Source organism: Lampetra planeri, chromosome 16 (assembly GCF_965212315.1).
Source record: "Lampetra planeri chromosome 16, kcLamPlan1.2.h2, whole genome shotgun sequence".
Lineage (NCBI taxonomy): Eukaryota > Metazoa > Chordata > Hyperoartia > Petromyzontiformes > Petromyzontidae > Lampetra > Lampetra planeri.
In genome coordinates, this window is record NC_136122.1 from 5,579,531 (window position 1) to 5,599,913 (window position 20,383).

The 20,383-nt window shown below is 43.4% G+C and overlaps 1 protein-coding gene across 10 annotated transcripts in view; it reads right to left on the minus strand.

The window, feature by feature from the left end:
• Positions 1-652: 652 nt before the first annotated feature.
• Positions 653-20,383, minus strand: part of LOC144722953 (serine/threonine-protein phosphatase 6 regulatory subunit 3-like) — a 62,140-nt gene continuing 42,409 nt past the window's right edge. For 8 of the 10 annotated variants that reach the window (XM_078601394.1, XM_078601400.1, XM_078601397.1 and 5 more), the window contains 6 exons: positions 19,413-19,659; positions 15,331-15,431; positions 9,154-9,484; positions 5,101-5,223; positions 4,790-4,888; positions 653-2,167 (listed from right to left, as the gene is read on the minus strand). In XM_078601394.1, coding sequence (XP_078457520.1) covers positions 2,116-2,167; positions 4,790-4,888; positions 5,101-5,223; positions 9,154-9,484; positions 15,331-15,431; positions 19,413-19,659 — 953 coding nt within the window. In that variant the 3' untranslated portion in view covers positions 653-2,115. Of the gene's footprint in view, positions 2,168-4,780; positions 4,889-5,100; positions 5,224-9,153; positions 9,485-15,330; positions 15,432-19,412; positions 19,660-20,383 lie in introns of all 10 variants that reach the window. The other 2 variants (XM_078601398.1, XM_078601402.1) reach the window with 2 other exon arrangements.

A 20,383-nucleotide genomic window follows, 5' to 3' on the forward strand; every position in this document is an offset into this window, starting at 1 on the left:
TACACGGGAAAATGTAATTCACACAGCGTATAACAAAAAATGCTGTTCTGCAGGATGTTTTAACAAATGCGACACGTTGAGAAATTTTCCAAAAGTTGTCAAATTATTCCGATAGAATTGGAACCATGGGGAAGAATGAAAAAAGCACTAACATGTGGTGGTCAAATGTGAAAGCCCAAGCTTCGGCTGATATTTCAATCTCTAATCAAAAGGCATGAGGCAAAGGTAAATTAATAGCCACACCTATATCTGCCTCAACATTCTGTATTAGCTCGTGATGGAGCCTATGTAACAAAAATGGGACAAGGAGCACCATGGTTCAAAAAGTATTTGACGGTGCATAGCTATAAAGCTTGGTCTGCAAGCGCTGAGGCATTTTTCACCCATGCCACTGCTTTCCAATGACCCGAAACCACGCTGCTTGCCCCTATGTGAAAGGGAATGACGATACCATGGTGCTGGAATTTTTTTGATTTTCAAATCAAAATTCATCATGGGCTTTCGTGATTACATGTGAAGACTAAAATAAACAAAGGTGATTAGAAAGAAAAAATATGCAATACAATGTAGGGTGGTATAATCATCACGCACATGCATACACGCAAAAGCACACGGTACTTCAATTATATAAAAAGAGCACGTAGCCAGTGACCTCTGTACACAACGGTTATTTTATCAACAATTTTTTTTAGAGGGAAAGGTCATGGTGGACAGGGGAGGGAAAGGGAAGATCCAACAAGGGAGGAAAAAATAAGGGCATTTTTTTGTAATTGCATTCAACGAAAGGGGGTGGGGGGGGGAAAGACTTTATAATAATACAAAGCTACCTGAATCACACGGAACATAATCGAGAGTGCATATAGAAGCATTTGCGTTAAGTTTAATCAAACACTTGGTAAAACATCAACAGTGGCACCGACAGCCTTATTATTAAACAGCCACTCAAGTTGTATTTATGGCAATTGGTTTAATACAAGCAATTCCAAAATATCCAAGTATACACTGCAATTCTACAATCTGGCCAGGATTTAGTTTCTGTTGGGAAAGATGGGGCCTTTTGGGATGTGGGGAGGAGGGGGAGGTGGTGTGGAGAAGGGTATGGTTTGGCAGAAATTAGATAACCACAACGTTACTCCTCCGGGCTGCTAATTCAGCTGTATTTTGTACAAGATGCAAACACAGGAACAGTTACACAGTAAGCGTAGTCGACAGCACGTTCAGCAATGGCGTTTGCTCACATCAGAAGCCTCCTTTGTAGCTTCACCATCAATTTGGTCTGTCGATTTTAATTTAGAAACGTCAAACCATTCGACAAAACAACCATGATCATTTATTATCGCGTCCAATGTCTCACGTCAGGGTATGTTTAGTCAGGGTATGTTTAGTTAATTACATGATTTGAAATGGTCCATTCATTATATTAGTTTCAGACGTACAATATATATTTGCACATTTCTTTCTAACGCTAATTCCAAAGCGATGTATTAAACAATACGATCCTTGCCAAGACTGAATGACCATTCTCTGTTGCCGTTTTAAAAAAATGTAATGTATATTTTTTGCAAAACTTTGCTGCTTTCAAAAAGTACAGGCCATATATTACCTTACTTAAACAAAAATATGTTCCTGCTGTCAAAACGTATGTGCTAGTCCTGTGATGTGCCATTCCGCTGGGAAAGTTTATCCTTTTCTCCACTGTTACCCTTTGAAAACACTTAGGGGGTTTGCGATTAAAAATCTGCACAACTCTAAACTTAAAACGTCAATTTACATCGGTTGTTATCCTCCCCACCCCCCTCCCCAATTATTTCCTTGCACACGCAAAACGCAATAACAGGGCTGCTATATTATAATATTGCTCTCTTCTTTTACTCAATAATATATTCTGAGGTTTAGTGGCTGAACGAATTTGGGAGGGGACAATGGTAAAAATACAGCCGAGCTTTCAATGCGCACCGTTAAAAGACCTAGGCTGGATATCGAGGCGTACGCTGGGAACAACTTTACACTTTTTATTGTTTTTGCGACTTGTTCTGATAAGACTTCCCCAGCCTCGACGAGTGTGAGATTTCCCCCAGCCACGACGAAATCAAAGGTTTGCGCCGCACTTCACCACTAAGCTGACGAGACGCTTGTCATGACTTCACCTGCAGCAAGTGGCTCCGGCCTGCCAAAAACAAATCCGCACACAGCACAACAGTTTGCATTTTAAAACACAGGCGCTGCAAACTGATATAGTGTATATTTCATAAATACTGCACTGAGCCAGAAAGAAGGGCTCTTTCCCAAAACTTTTCCAACTATATACTTTTTTATAGGGGACATTTCAGGCAATAGCTCTTATTCCTAGCACAGATCATATATCATCTATGTGCTATGAAGAAAGGCAATTGCCTACATTGTTGCCAGTTATATATTTTTTCCATTTTAAAGCAGTGCTATTTGACAAATGTGTTGCATTTTTGTTATTTGTGCTTGTGCACCACTACCACCAATGCAGTATCACCAAAGCAAATGTTATATTTCTGAATCAATGCGGTGCTTATGTATGCGAAATAAGTAATTGAACTTTACATAATATACATCATAGCACCACAATATATGGGTACTAAGTTGAACATTTGCATTAAACACAACCTGACCATGCATGGCAGTGAACACCTGTAATCCAGCTCTTTGGAAGAAAGGTTGATGGATCGCACGGATTTTAGGATAAGCTGCAAGACTTTCAAAAATCCCCTAAGCTGTAAGGAGGGCGAGGGGGCCCGAGTACTGAACGGCTTACGCAATTCTATAAATTGCGTAGGCCATGATTTTATACAATTCTGATTTCCCATGGGATTTATGCAAGATGGCAAACAATTCCGCGAGAATGTAGGTGGTCGGGAGCGGCCTTAAATCCGCCATTACTCTGAAACAGCTGCGTGGAAGGTGAGTTCTCCATTTAGTAGTTGTGTTTGAGCCCTTGTATTTGTGTTATTTGTGGTCGTTGCTGTGTGTGTTTGCAGTTGTGTTGGAGCGATTATATTTTCGTGTGTAGTTGGGTTGGCCCACTTTTTGCGATGGTTGGTTGTTGCTATGAAACGGTATTCTTAGGTTTTTTCGGTAAAGTCACGTAGGTAAAACATTAAAATTAATGAAAGTAAAATAAAACAAAACAAAAAAATAAAATTCACGACGTTTCGGAGGCAACACAAGTCTCCGTCATCAGGTGGGACCGTCACAGCCGAATTAGCTGCTTCAATTGATGCAGCTAATTCGGCTGTGACGGTCCCACCTGATGACGGAGACTTGTGTTGCCTCCGAAACGTCGTGAATTTTATTTTTTTGTTTCGTTTTATTTTACTTTCATTAATTTTAATGTTTTACCTACGTGACTTTACCGAAAAAACCTAAGAATATGAATCATTGCAGTCACGAAAGCTTCAAATCTAGAAGCTATGAAACGGTTTGTTGTATATGGCTGTTTGATCGGTTGTGTATGGTTGTGGTCGTTTAAGCGCTTTATGTGACGTACCGTTGTGGTTGCGATGGAGTGCTTTGCCTATGCTACGAGAGCTCAATGTCATGCCACGTAACCCTCTGTTCTTGCTGCAACTAAATGCGAAGTTAATTTCATAGAGATGGACACCCAAATCATAAAAAGGGTGCCCACCTCATCAGTCCCAAGTTTCTCTCTTCTACTTCAAAGAGGAAGTGCTGTAGCAGCAATCCATGGAAACTTGTAACAAAAATCACCATTGCAGCCGATTGGCTGGTGTAGCGGGAGTGATGATACGTTACTCCCGCTAGCGACCACTGATAAGTGTCCATCTTTACGATCTGACGGGAACGTGCACATATACTCCGCATTTTGCGCTCCGCATTTTCTGAGCCTATGCAAATCGCTGCCTGGTAGGTCTTACGCAGTTTTTCTCGACTCACGCACCAGGAAACGGCGGCACAGCAAATGGGTTCATGACCTGTGTGTGCGCACATCTGAGTGTTCTCCCGCACCTTCCGATACATCGGGACATCAACCCAGTGGCGCCTGTTCGCCTAAAATCACGCCATCCCTTCTGGGTCAGAGCAGCCTCACTCCACGCCACAAATAAAAATGAAGGCGAGAGATAGAAGCGAGAGTCTGGACTGCGGCCAACATCAAAAATAAACATTTCGTACAGGACCCTACCGTCGAACCTCCCGGTTTCAACCTTCCACGCCGCCAATGGTCGACCATCAACCGCATCAGGACGGGGCATGGCCGATGCGGCCACCCGATGAACAAATGGTGCGTCAAAGATTCGGCGGCCTACGAGTGCGGCCACCGATGCCAAACGATCGACCACATTGTAAACAGCTGCTGTCTTCACTCCTTTAGAGGAAGAACGGACGGGATCCACTGTGTCTGAACAGACAATTGAGTGGATAACAAATCTAAAATTACATCTTTAATCCGCTACTGTGAATCCGAACGAAAGAAGAAGTGTTTTACTCACATATGCATGTATTATCTTTGGGTACTCCAGTTTTTTCCCCGCAAAACGCTCCTTCATAAGGAATCAGCCAAACATCCCAATGCAGTGTTCTCTTGAAAGTCTCAAGAAGTGGCAAGGTCATTGTAAAAATAATATCAAATTATATTCTTATTTGAAACATATGCCGGTTGACAGACATGTCTCCGTTCATGTCAGTGCATACGTGAATGTTTGTTCTTTTCTTCATATAGGAATCGCTTTTGCGATGCCTGTATGAATTAAGACTGACGTTGCATGTGTGTGGTGGCTCCATCTCTGCCTACCGGCATCACCTGGGCAGGGTTTCTGGCAGGACTTCCTCCAGAGGTCCATTCTCTACGGGCACCGCTATCGCCAGATCCTTGCCAGGCTCCTCATGGCCCGGGGAACTCCTGAATGTGTACAGCAAAAGCAGACGTACTAAGCCTAGGTGGCCAGATTTCTCAGACGCACTCATGAGGTCCTGGGTTTTCCTCCAGACAGCCAGCCGCTCACGACGAAATTGGATTCTCAAATGTCTTAAGTTAATGGTTTCAGCTCAGTCACTAATAATCATCAAGGTAAATTTGGGTGTGCACGCGGTTTGGGGTGAGAGACGCCGTACCTGTCCGCTGGGCCAGTAGTCCGTGGGGGCTGCGCGACTGGACTTTGAGGGGACTCGGAGCCACTGAGGGACATCTCGGTGATGGGAACGTCATCCGAGCTCACCACATCCGCCGCGTCACTGCTGTGGGGGACGGGACAGAAGGGGGAAAAACACACAGGTGTGCACGCATACACACACGGATCTGTGTGGAACGCTTACCGTGAGACACCAACGCATTGCACTGCTCCCCCAACCCAACTGTCCAAAAGTCGCGAGGTATCAACCACACCATTTCATTTCCTTCCTCGTTTTAAATGGTATCATTTCGTTTACAGTTATTTGCCATTGCTCTTATCGTTCATGCTGAAAGCTTCCGAGTGGGAAAATGAATGAATGAAATGCAGGTGGCAGCGAAGGCAGGCGGCTGGCAGCAGGAGTCATTTGCCAAAAAATATGCAAGCGCATGTGCGCTGTACGTGCATAAGTAAAAGATCATTACATGTTTAATCAACCACACAGAATACCTCTCACCTATCCGTGACAAATGTGATCATGGAGCCTGAGTGATTATGGACAATTTTAAATAAATAACTTTGAAAGTCCAAAAAAGAATGATTGTTTTAAATACCTATCTGTTCTAGCTATCTATTTTTCTTTTTACAAGGACCACTGAACTATATAGCTCTTTTTCATAAATGACCTGGCCACAAATGAGAGCTTAACAAGTAGCCTATCATGTGGAAATTAAAAGCAGCCAAATAATCTTAATGCATTATGCCTGTTTAATAAATAACGCCTGTTCCAACCGCCCTCCTTTAACCTAGCAGATGTTATCTTTCAAGATTAACGTGGGAAAATCTATTAACTTTTAAGTTTTATTTAAAAGGATGCGCACGGCACGTAAAACTGAAATGCATCACTTATACAACTCTGATCTGAAAACGTAAAAGGATTTCTGGTGTCCCCTCTTATTTCATGCCGCACTGTGATTGGCGTAGGCAACTGATGAGATGGAAAGCACATTGTAGCTCTGCAGTTACACTACAGACACCTGGGTGTTGTCGTACGTAACCTTGTTATATGACCTCCACGTATATTTAATGGCTTCTAAACAGGCTCAGCGCTGTGTTGCCACTGTATAATGCTATCTGCATACTTTGTGTTGTATTTGGTCAATTGGGTCATTCTAAGAGGGCATCTGAATCATAATTTGCATGTTCTTATGGCCAGGCTTGGGAGAAATGTACCAAAATTAGCTAAAGGTGTGCAAAACATGATCGGAATGAGTCGCAATTGCATCACTGTAGCAAATGCTGCATTGTAATATTTGGTTTGCCTTTTATAGGTGATTTTACTGCACATTCTATAACCAGCCAACCTGAGACATGCAGCATAAATTGTTTGGCACTCCCAGCCACATTTAGTCAATGAACAGTGTAATCGGGCTGCACTTAGTTTGCTCCCAGAAATTACTGCTTTCTATACTAATTCAGCATAAGTATGCAACAAAGTCACATTTTATAGCAATGGTTGATTTGACATGCAACGGCTAAAAAAAACCCATGACAAATTGATGACCTACACTCAGCCCAGGTAGTGGTATTTTTAGTGCACTATGTAAGCGCCTCAATGTTTATTGAAGCCGATACATGTCTCTAGAACTGTTTAAAAAATATAGCGTTTGATTTGTTTCCAATAATGAAAAGACATGTTTGATGCGGCAAAAAAATCTTAAGACAGACATGCTGGGACGCAGAGGGCCAATGGTGACAAAAAATCATCAATAACGAAAATTACAAAAAAGCAGAACAGTGAAAGAAAAGGACAGCCAAAGCTAAATCAAAACAGAAAGAAAAAAACAAGCAGGGTTTCGCTGTGCATGTGCCAAAAATGGCATGGCTCAATGGTCAGTGAGGAACTCTTTTTTCAGAGGCAGCAAAATCTACATACCATCTACATGTTGACCTAAAGATCCTGCACCTCATAGAAGCCAGTGGGAAGGGAAGACAAGTGCAACAAGAGATCACAGAGTCACTCGGCGCTCTGCCCAAAGCAGCTGCCACTGCAGCAAACAGCAGCGGCAGCAGAAAAGTGTAGCAGCAGCAGTTCATAAGCAAGGTTTAAAGGTCCGCACACCTTTTGCATTGACCTGAATGGTGGCATAAAGAGAATTCTGGACATAAGAACCCAACACTGCTAGAATTGTTTCATGAGTTTTAACGAACAGTGGATTAAGTTCTTGTTAAAGTGAAGCCCTTTTATAAAGTATTCATTACGTTAAAAGGTTTTGAGGACATGGTTATTCCGATGCTCTTAAAATATACACCTACCTACTTTTCATCAGTTTTGCAAATTAAAAATTTGCCATTTCCATGAATGCACTTAATAATTTATGCATTATTTCAAAGTCTGCTTACTACCCTGTTTCTTATACTAAAAAATAATATCCATCAACGTCTACATTTTTACAGCCTCATTTTAAAGTATTTTAAACCACCACACTATAAAACTGTACAGCGGTAAGTCAACCAAACAAATATTCTGGCTATCTCTGCTATGAAGGGCCGTTGCCCAAAAAGTTTACCTATTTTAATCTTCTCACGCAATCAAGTCTTATATTTTCAGCCTATACTTGTGTAAGGATGCTGTTAAAACAGTATACAGCGGTGTCACTATAGGCATAATGTAAACTCCATGTGAATACTTAATCGTGTGCTCATTTGTAAAACTATTACTTGTGACGGTGGGAATTCTCACTCTGACGTAGTTATCTAAATCACGTAATTTTAATTATTTTTCATCGAGTTGTCGGTTCACAAAATGCGAAGCCATGCTACACCAACACAAAGTTCACGACCAACAAATAAATAAACAACCACTACGTCGTCATGGCCCAAAGAAACAATTTAAACAAAATGTCACTACCACAGTTGAAGGATGGAATGATAACATTTTAACAAAACAAATACATCATCTCAGTTTAGCTTTATTATTTGAGCGGCAGTTGCCTTTACTAGTATGAACACAATCCCCCTGTGAAATAAAATGTTTACCTTTAGAAATCGATGCATTTTAGAATGTTTTCCATAAATTCCTTACAAGGAAATGACTACATTTCAATAAATGGCCTTGGATGACAATCTATACACATCTACTCTCTGCATTTTAAAAGGATCAATTTAGTGTTAGGATGTGTAAAGGTTAATGCAGTGGTTTTCAAACCTTACCGGAAATTTAATTAAAGGTTTACTGTGACTTTTGGAGGAAGAAAAGTTATCTCAATCATAGCCAAATGTGCATTTAAAAGTGTTATTTCATGCGTATGCTTAAAAAAGTGGTGTTCATTAAAGATCTGACGCCATAAGTAGAATTACACTCCCAATGATAGCCTTCATGTGTCACCCAGCATTTCACGGTAGGCACAACTAGAATTGTAATAATCTGGACAAAGTGATCTTTTTTAATGCATTTGAAAGCCACAACTCGTAAAAAAAGTTCTAACAAGTTGCAATGCATTAATATATTCAATACATATTTGGTTGGAACATAATTAGCAACATGGAATAACAGGTGAGAGTAAAAAAAACCTGATATGAGCTGTTGTGTGGGACGTAAGGGGCACACCTGTAATCCAGAACTTTACAGGCAGGGTTGGTGGATCATGGACAAGTGCGAGATCCCCATCCTGCTGAACTATAACGTGACACTACAGCGCATAGAGTGCTGAACTATACACATGGATAGAGCAATATCCCCTCGAGTATAATCGGTTTTCAGACACTTTGGTTATTATAACAGGTTTTCAAAGTATCCCTGTTGAATGCTCATTTCCATTGACAGCCCTATGCAAGCTAGTTGCATCATTTCCACATTCCTGCAGCAGGATCATTCTCTCTGCAAGGGAAAAACCCACTGGAAACTTTCCAAAAAGATGGCACTCAATCAGGATTGAAACCTCACCACCCAATTTTCACACGGCAACAAGAAAGCCTCACGAAGCAAAAGCCCGTTCCACCCTCTGCATTTGCGAAGCCCTCGCCCTGCCCGTCGCTCTCCGCGCAGAGCAGGTACCTCTTGAAGACCGCCGTCTCGCTCTTCGCGTCCATGGTGAGGCACACGGTCTCCTGCACGGAGCCCGTCGTGATCGTTTCCGTGACCACGCAGCCCCCGGGCCGCGAGCCGGCACTGCTGGCAGCTCCGCCGGGAGCAGAAGAAGACGAAGGCGACGCCCCGACTGTCGCCGCCGCCGCCTCCTCGTGATCGTCGCTGTCCGAGCCTCCTGATGAGCTGTTGTCATCGTCCGAAGGCACGCCCGGTGCAACAGCCCGTGCTGTGTGCAAACTGCTGCTGCTACTGCTGCCACCTTCGGGCTTCTGCTGCTGCTTCACCACCGGTGGTAGGTCTGGAATGACCAGCAGCAAGCGTCAGGGTGTAAAGTGGCTGACAATGAACAAATATCACTGTGTGCCTCTTTTTGTAGGCCTATTGTTGTGGATGACGATAGTTTTATGGTGGCCACATATCAAGGTGGACTTACAAGTGGAATGCATTGGCAGTATTAGAGGTGCCTTACAAATGGAAGGTCTGTGTTGTTGATGTACCTGCCCTACGCTATACCGGTTATTGCTATCATGAATAAGCACTATCAACATCGTGTGTATATGACCCTGTATTAATAAACCACAACCACACAAACAACTTCAGCGGAACGTAAAACTCTGCACACTACCAACACCAATCACTGACCACAAAAAACATGGTTTTATACCTTGGTAAAAACTTGTGTTTTTTCTAGTCCATACTGTTGGCCACCAATCCAATGTTATTCATAAAATTCAGCAATTCTCTTTGGGCCACGGAACACGCTGCAGATAAAGCAGCCATGAACATACTTCCCCACCCCTACCCATAATCCTCACTACTGATAGCAAAGCACCCCCAGGGTAGGGGGACGCACAAAAAACATAATTATTATTTCCACGGACACAACAAAGGCCATGTGGAGAGGAGGGGGTAGAGAGAATATGGTAGAAAGGCAAAGTTTGACACTGAACAAAAATGGGTCCCATTGCCACAGTACATCCCAGAAGTGGCTTGCCCAGGGCACCATATTTGTGGTAGAGGCCATGTGCCCTAAAATGACTAGGATGTTCCTTGCCCTGGTCACCGGACTGGCTTTCAGCTCTCGAGCCTGCTGGCTGATGAGCAATGCTTTTTTGTCCGGAAACCACATCCGATCCTTCCAAATGTCGTCACTGAGGTGATAGTAGTTGCATTGAAGGAAAAACTATGCTGGGTTCATCACCCAACCATAGTCCTTGAGCAGTCTAAGGACAGCATCGGTGTCCTGCTGGAGTTTGGAACATGATGATATTATCAGGTCATCCAGATAGGGGTAACTCTCGTCGCCACCACCAAAGCCACGACAACCTTGAACACCAGCCAGGCAGAATGGCAGTACTCGCTTCTCAGTGTTGCCCGAGGGCATAAAATCACAGGTACTGGAAGCACTGTTGGTGAAAAGGCACGTGGCAGGTGGGCATCTTGCAGGTCTCCCAAAGTCATCCCATCACCCTATTGCAGGGTATTCTTGATAGAACATCAGGATCCAGAATTGGCCTAAAGCAGAGCTTTTTCTGACCATGAAAAATCTGGATAAAAAACTCCCAGCCCTTGTTAGTTTGTAGCCATGTATTGAATGGCTTGGATACCAAAAGGTCTTGAGATTTCCTGAGCGAGCTCTGGATTCTCCAACGGAGGAAAAGGTTTTAATCCACTGAAACATGAGCCTGGAAGCCCAGTTGTAGCCCTGCTCCATGACTGCTCGGACATGTGTTCCTTGTCGTGCGAGCCTACACCTGCGTAAATATGGTTATATGGCTCCCTATGCATGCAGGAGACAGGGGGAACCAGCTGCTCTCCTTGGAATCAATAGTGGTGCCGACACTTGTGCCCTAGTGGCTGATTCAGCTCAGCACTGTGGCCATTTCGGCTTGTCCTTTGTCTTGCTTCCGGTGCAGTGGGACTTGTAGGTTGGTTTGGAGCCGGGCTCCCTGCTGTAATACCAAGACGAACGTCCAAAGGCCCAATGGTGGACGAAAGGACGTATTTGCGCCGTCCACCTTCTTAAGTCGTTCTGACAGTCATTGATAAAGAGGATCTCCCCTTCAAACAGCTGGCGGTTAACTTCAGTCCTTGAGGCCAGATCACCCTTCGGCCCACTACGACAGCAGCCAGTACCTCGGAGACACTGTCCAGCACATCTCTTCCTGCGTTGAGGGAAAACATGGTCGCATTCTAGAGGTAGGTCTGGTAGAACTCCTGATCCTTCATTGGGCTTGGAGTCTTCAACAACTCGATGATGAACTTGGCTACGAACGCCACGTACGTAGCGATGCATATGGCAGAAGCTGCGGCATGATGACCTATCTTAAATTCCTTATTTAGAGCCCTGTTCATTGCATCTGGCAGGGCCTGGGAGCTTTCCTCCTTTTGGGATCAAAGGGAAAGTTTAGCGACCCCCTTTCATCCAGTGCGTAACGAGCCTTGAGGCTGCGTGGGGCCCCTGCTGGTTTCACCCACTTCCAGTGGAACCGTTTCTTCAGAAACTATGGAAGCGGAAGCGTTGTATTTCTTCACAGTAGATCACTGGTGAAGAATGGCTCTGCCTCAGTCAGCTGAGGTTTCTCCGGTTCAGCAAGCTTGAGCTTGCGTCTGGTCCTGCGTCTCAGCTAACGCTGGAGGTCTTTTGTTAAAACATCCATTTCTTAGTTTGCCTCACCTGACGATGACTCAGCCAATGATGAGTAATGTCGCCTGTTAGGTTTGTTCTGACTTGACTCTCTTCTGCTCAGCTCCTCTATCACAGCCTCCTGCATGAAGGCACATAGCTGATGCTTGTTCAGCTGTGCAAGGAATGTTGTAGCCATAGACCAACGACAGCAGAGAGGGGGTGGAATTCCTGGTCGACGCAAGGTCAGACTAGTTCCGGAGATATTTTCATCTTCTGAGGCTGACACTTCCCGAGTAGTGTGCAGGGTATGTGGAAACACCTCCGCTGTCTGTGGTTGGGACCATTGGGGCCTCCCTGGCTGCCAAGGGAAGAAGTCCCGTCACTCTGATTAGGACAATTTTATCCGCATGGTTTCTGTGGCAGCGTCCCCGACCAGGCTTGCATTAGCTCCATGCCCTTGTCCGCCTCTTCCCAAAAATAAGCGACCACAGGGAAAAGGTCCTGGTCCCTGGATGGCCGACCAGGGTTGCTGACAAGTACCTCCCTATAGCTGTTGTCTACTGGTATGGCCGCGTGAGTTTCATTTGTTGCTTCACGCACAGCGAAGTCATCACCCGCTGCTCACCAGCTCCTGCCCGCTTCGTGCCTCAAGCTCATACGAAACCTGTCCACAGAGCCACTGGCTGCACCACCGATTGAAGCCCGGTCCTGGACAATATCGTCACCGCCGTGAGCAGTCAATACGGAGCAACCCTGACAAAATCAAATGCCACTCCGGCAAAAAATTGCGACCGAGTCGCTGCGCAATTAGAACACGGACTGTGATCGGGGATAAATTATCACGCACGCTCGCTGCTGCTGCACATGCTTGGTGCGTGCTTAGAATGCAGGCAGTCAACGGGCCCTATCGCAATCGCGAGCACTTCTGTATTTGGCAATGTACTGTTTCGCAAGCGATACCCGCACCGCGATCCATGCTGTTAGCTGTAGTGCTTGTTACTGGGGATCAGGTAAAGCAACCAGAGCAATGCTGTACATCGTGCCCCCATGTACAGCGTCACGGTTGCCTGCACAAACCGCTTCAGCAGAAGCGCCCTCGTGTGACGCGATCCTTTTTGGCAGGAAAAGCAATGCCTCGGGGGGGGGGGGGGGGTCTTCAGAAGACTTGACCCCAACGACCTGCTGATTCCGTAGCATCAAAATAAATTTGCGAGGCGATGTGTGTAACTTCGCAAACTTGCAATTTAATAGCAAACGTCTTCTAGACCGTTTGTCAAAACTGGATAGATTACGGCAGTCGACACAATTATCCACATCGCGATTGACTCCCAAGACGAAGCAACAGGTCTGCTTTTACAGAGTCTACGCGAAAGTGTAGGGGCCACGTGGGTAATGGCATTAAAGAAACTAATATTTTATAACACCACACGGATAGTTACTTTTAAACTTTACAAATGTTCATGCGGACACAGAAACCAGACACACAAAGAGCATAGATAAGACAAAATATAGTTCCTTGCTTGCTTGAGGCTCTAGACGTGTCAAAAATGTAAATGTTTAACTCATATCTAGGATGGCTATAGCCTTAGTTGCAACCCTTAGGGGGTAAGGAGGTGGTTTGGACTGGGCCTCCCCTCAAAATCGTTATCTGCGGCATATTCCACGGCCCTGAATGGAATTGCTCCATGTTATGAATACAATGACTGGCGGCAGGCAGTATAAGACAAAGAGAAACCGCCCGTCACCGAGCGCCCTTCATGATGTAAAGTGGCACAAATTTAATGATGCTGAGTAATACATGGAGTGCTGGCATGCCCATCAATGAAAAAAAACAGCTTACCAACTGATGCCATAAATAATAATGCGAAGACATTTTTCCAGCCTTTTATTTTAGAAGGAAACTGCATTTAGATTTTTGGCCTATTGCCTTTCATGGAATGTTGCCATTTTCTGGTCACCGTGCAGCCCAACAAGTTTCAGACTCTCACAAATGTATGCAATTCACCAACCCTCGTCTCCAAAGTTGTAAAATGAGGTGCCCAATGTAGCCACCATGCTCAACGTAGTGCTTTAACAATGCTGGTTCTCCCCATGTAACTCCCATTCAGATACCGCCCCCCCCCCCCCAAGTGCCTTTCTTGTTGAAGAATCATGTAACTTAAGAATTAATCCATTTGTAAATCTCACAAAGCAGTGAGAACATCTGGAAGAAATTTTTGATAGTATGTCTCCCACAGACTTAAGCGGCCTTTTTATCAGACTTGTCCCACGCGCTCCCTATGAGATTCTGTATGAGAGTTAAAACTATACTTTTTCAGAGCTGAAATTTACCAGTCAAATTTATTTATTCGTATTATGCAGTTTTTTGTGGCCAGGCAGAGTTCATGAAATCTTTAAAACTTGAGAATCCGGGTTAAGCACAGTTGGCTGCTCAGATTATAACTCAGGTTCAGTGGTACCAGTTCAGTGGTCTACTACCTTCCAGGCTGTAATTTACCACCTGATTTGTACCAATGGCACAGACCATGAAAGCATTTTAAGGGTTGAAATTTATTGTGATGAGAAAATTATCAAAATAAGTACAATTTAAAGAGAAACCATAAGGAGACTAGCCTTGCTGCGCCAATGACAAAGGGGATTTTGAAACGCGAGTTGCAATTGTGTTCTGCTTCCTTTGAGCAGTCGCTATTCTGCTGACATCAGCAATGAACCAAAAATTGCGTCACTTTGGTTCAACTGTATTGATACAAGTCTCCCCTCGTGTCCAGGCAATGGCCTGGAACCGACAATAATGGTTCACTCCATTTGCCTTTTGTCATAACCTCATCACTGTGGCGATAAGAGGACTCCTTTTCGGGATCAGTGGCCTGAATCTCCGAGCTATTTTAGGAGACTGGCTTTCAGCTCCCCGTCATAAACCAAAACAAGTTTCTTTTGTTAGTGACGTCACCCTGACACTTGAATGTCTCGACCAATAGCAATGAATGACACTAGTCAAAGTGAATAACAGACTGACACGGTCGGATTAAATGACATTACATGACTGAATGATAATGGAGGATGTGCAGTGCTCAGTACCATAAACCGTTGACAGTTTTCAAAAAAATTCCAAACAATTCAATGTTGTGTATAGCAAGAAACAGTAATTTTAATATAGGCTAACAAATGGTCATCCTATGAAAAGACTGTCTAAAAAATTGAAATCTGAATTTCCACCACTGGTCGAGTGGAGACAAGTGCCTTCCTATTACTCGTTCGAGCAGGGAGATGATTCGGAGGAAGCCGAAAGTGTGAAGACAAACAGAATTTATAAATGTTAAAGGTTGCGAGCTCTTTGACCAAACGACCTGTGTAGAAGGCACCATGTCTCCAGACTGCTTCGTAAGAGTGGCCAAAACCGGTCTCCATGTGCTGAAGCTGTGGCACTGAAACCCAGTCTCCAGGGTCCTGTAATTTGAGCTACAAGATGGCTGTGTTCTTGGACTCCTATCCACAGCGGCCATGGTCAAACTCACCGGCCGTCTGCGAGGCCACGTGCTTGTTCGTGTGGTCGGTGGTGTCAGGGCCAGTTTCCATTGCGATGGGAGAGCTACTCCTGGGGCCGGTGACCGAGAGACTGCAAAGAGTGAGGCACATTAGTTCCTTATTCAAACACGTTGCATTGGTTCATATTGCTGCCATCTGCAAGTGTGCCTTTGTGGGTTGTGCATCAACATGTGTAGTTTGCAAATTTCAGGCCAGGAGATGGTAGTACAGAAAGTGGGCTGCTAGCCAGTGTGTATGGATTTTTTTAAGTGTTTCATGCACACTCAAATTATTCGAAGCAATGTCTTTCAGTTTAGTGAAGGAGCCAAATTTAAAAGCAGCCAAGCTCAATTGTTTCAAAATATGACTGTCCAAATAATGTCCTTCATGTATTAAATTAAACCTGAATGAGTTTCTAAACACATTAGCTCGAGGTTCCTGAATTATGACACTTGGCCACTTTATTATTAGAGTTTTGGTTGTAGAAATGGCAAAAACCCAGGCATATGAGGGGAATAACTCTCAAAAGTCTTTACAGGTTGGTCAGGAATCTACTTTGTGTACTACCATCTCCTGGTTACCTTCAACCCAACTGGCTTGAAGGTTTCATCATGATCCACCAACCCTTGCCTCCAAGTCGCCGAACTATGAAAGACTACCTGTAACTATTTATCTCCAAAACAAAAAATGATTCACCGAAATGAAATGCTCAAAATTTTCACTTTTACATAAAAAAATAATCCTAATTTAACCATAGTTAACACACCAAATGTGCTTGATCAACATGAACCACGTTCAACTTGGGAAACCCTTCTGCAAAAAATATCAAATCCTTCCATGAGGCTCGAAGTGAATTGCATTACTTTACACAGTACATAACAATGTCCGGAAAAACTCGTGGGCGCAAAGCGACATCTATTTGACGCCATCCACTCACTGTTGTGCATTTGACTTGCTTGCAGATTTTTTTTTCCCATTGAAGTGAAATTGGCCATAAGTGCTTCCACAAGCAGGGCTGCATATATAGGAATTATTTTGCCAATTAGTGCCTCGTTGACAATAAGCATATGGAACAGTATTCGACAAACTGCTAAAACCTCTTTCTCAACTCTGATAAATAAAATTGCTGAATTTTTTTAAATGCTGTTTTCATATAAGGTATATGGAGGTTATAGTCAAACTAAATCTCAATTAATGTTAAGTCAAGTTGACAATGAATTGACATATCATGGAAATTACTGTAATATGAATTATGACCAACACCCATGCTACTAAATATGAAAGCAGCAGTTACATTTACCAAAACATGCAATGTGCATGCATACGAGATAAACCTAGTGTGCAGTTACAATCATTGTGTAATGCACAAATGTATACCTGGATATAATTTACAATATAAAATCATAAATGATAAGAACTCAACAAAATTTATGGAAATCATGTTTGTATGTGTGCCCGCCATGTGTATGGCTGTACTTGGATGCATGGAAGTGTGGGAAGCAATGTGGTGGCGAGTTGTGCCCTTGGACTCTGACCAACTATATCGGGTCATCTATCAGCCATGACATAAGACACCAGTGGCAACTGTTATCCGGACTTGATCAGGGTCTACTGGAGGTAAAATTAGCCTAAATTGATTTACTAATTTGTAAGGGAATTAAGGTGACCAGCAAGCGTGATGCTGTATACTGCACAAAGCACTTAATCACATCACAAGGAGTGATAAGAGCACTTTTCCAGAGAGTCTACAACACTGGATAAATACACTTTGGTTCTTTCGGTAAAGTCGCATAGGTAAAAAAACATTAAATCACGACGTTTCAGGCGCAACACAAGCGCTCGCCATCAGGTGGGACCACCACAGCCAGAAGCAACTGCTGAAATAACCAAAGAGCATGGATCCTTGCAGTCACGAAAACTTCAAATCGAGAATGAACACTGGATAAGTTTATTTTTGGTAAACACAAGTTGTTGAGATCGTACAAAAACTCCGAATGCAATTAGGGAGTCAGGGATATAATTAACTATAAAATGTGCTCTCGGCATTAAGTCCTTAAATGAGGATATATCGCAGAGGAACGTATCACCCTCTATTAAAGAATGGTCTGTGAAAGGAAATGTGAGATCGATTCAAGCAACCTAATTTGAAGCACACAAAGGGTACTGCACTTCCCATGTACCCTGATGAGAAACATACATGGTACGGGTAATCAAATTGATATTTTTTTCATTCTTAGAACTTGAATTATGGGAAGTAACACGTTTATTTAAAATGTAATATGGCGGTTTTTGTGCAACTTATTAGTTGAAACCATTAACAGATGACAAAGGAGAACCCGGTTTGATCGCGAGTGGCTGCTTGAATTTGAAACCAGGATCACAATGGTGCCAAGCTCAGTACCGACACCTGACGCATTTCAATACACCTCTTAAGAGTCAGGAGTCTTTTTTTATGTATGTTTTATGGGCATTTAGAATTTTATAATGCGGTATAGTGACATCGCAGAAGGCTGACAAGAACTGCTTAGTTTGCATGTGCACATTCAGTGAGAGTAAATCACCAGCATGCAAACAGGTGACATTTTAAAATGGGAAGTTCACGAGGCACGAACTCGCTCCCAGACACCTTTGGTGTGTGGACTGAACAGCCATGAATTTCAGCTTTTCATCGTTTTAATGGCCCTAAAAATGTCCCACATGTTAAAAGGGCAGATTTGCAGGTGCACTGTTGCTCAGGTAAAAGCTCCTGTAATATAAAATGCATGTTAATATTAAAAATTAAGTGACAGCAGGTGGGGTTTTATACATACGATATACTTAAATAAGGGAATCAATCCTGCACCTGATGTGTGCTAATGCTGTGGGGGGTCTGTACAAACGGATACACATGTACGAGGGCACGTCAAAAAGTTGAGAATTACTTGGCCTATTTTAAAGCATTGTTTATTTTATAAGGTCATTTGTCATTATTAGTATACACAATGAAATACTAAATAATGTCATGTGTATGCAATATTCATTATAATCTGACTTCCCATCACACAAAAATATTTATTGACATGATAAAAGTAAATTCAGGTGGAACAGTTAGAATAACGATGATAAAATCCTAACCTTGTTAAAATTAGAGTAATTTGGAATTTCATTTTAATACACAGTATATACGGTGCAAGTTACACATTTCTGTATGGTAAAATGTATTCCCTATCATCCCTCTGGGGTAGATAATGCAAGTATCACTTTACGGGAAGCCAACAGTGGTCAACCTATGGTAGACCCCTACCATGGGAACGCAAAATTCCCACCACTGTCTAGTGGCCAAAAACAGAGGCGACTGCTACCCCATTGCTCATTTAATGAGTCAAAGGCTTGAATGTATTCATACTGGCTCTTGGTTGTACCGTCACAAATCAAAAATTGTGGAACCAACCATGGCTTGCCGATGAGCAGAGTAGGAAACTGGTCCAAGTGTTGCATATACGCCTGTCAAATGAAAATGCTGTTGACCTTAAATGCCACTTGCACTTTGTTCAAAAAAGCCCAGCAATACCTGTTCACGTCGCACATCAAGGACCGAGACGCACTGTGAACATGAAAAGTGAAATAACAAAAACTGAAAAGAAGGCTGGTTATGCACCAGGGCCAGGGTTAGTAATATGAGCTTCTTGGTACATTTGATTAGCAACAAGGGAGAGGAGCTGTTTAGCTAGTGTGCGCCATCACCTAACAGTCTGCTTTTTTAACCCTTGTCAAGCATTGGGGTTATAATGATTCATCATTTAAAGTGTATTAATACACTTACAATACATGCATCAAATAAGGTGTACAAGATAATTTCCAGTGCATACATATTTATAACTTTATACCATAGATTCATACAACTAAAGATTAAATATCACAAGGGCACAAGAAGCCAAATAGTATCCTCGAATCTGAACAAGTAATCAAATCGTTTAAGAATATATTTTTTACATTTACAGCAAGTATGATCTTTTCACTTTTTGTCCACGTTTCATTTTTGCTGTTCACAGAGCTCTAATATCGGGCAGCAAAGAAAGGAGGGAGGGGGCACCTGGAGGTTTTGGGTTTGGTGTCAGGAAAATCAGCCCAGCTGAGGCCCTGCTGCCCAGGTCCAGGGCTGCCCCCTGCGTTCTCCCACAGACTGGAGCCTGTGTCCACTACAGCTGGAGACGAACTGGAGCTGCTGCTGGTGCTGGTGCTGTCACCCGCCCGTCCTCCCACGTCACCATCGGCAGATGCCCCACCCCCCGTGTCCATCGCCACATCATCAAATCGCGCTGTCCATCCGGGACCTGAAGCTACGATGGGAGACAAGATTACAGTCAACCGGTTACAGTCAGCAGGTTATCACAGACAGTGCTGTTGATGTCACCACACCACCATCATTGACTTCCATCTTACAGAGGCTATGGCTGTTACACTGTTGACAATGAACCTCCAAGGTTTTCTCTACAAGTCTCATCATCATCATCATCATCTGACTTCAGGTCTTTCCCTCTTGGTAGCTGACCTCTGGATGCCACTCGAATGGCTGTCACGATCACCCGTCCCTCCATCCTCTTCCCGATTACATCTACCATGTTGTCTTTCAAACCTTTAAGGCAATGACATTGCAAGCATCTTGGCAACTGTATTCAAAGACCAAAAGTTACTTTTCTAGCTGCTTTTGTCATAATCAAGCTCTAGAACCTGGAAAGTAATAAAAATGTCAGCCTCTATACCTTACGAAAGTGAAAGAGGAAATCTATGTAATCACGTAAGCGTCGAATCCTTCTTCCACCGGTGAACATGGAAGTAAGCCATGCTGCAGTCCTGAAGAAGCATTAGGAGGCTGCACTTTGCCGATACAAGGCAGGTGCTAGGAGCCGCTGTGATAAACTGCATGCTCACATTTTATGGGACAAATTAATGCCGACTCAATGCTGTAACAGCGATGATAAGCTTCCTCCGAAAGCGAGCGAGAAAGATGCTAATTCCAGGAACCTCAGTGACATCGACTCATTCATAGCCATTATGAGCTTC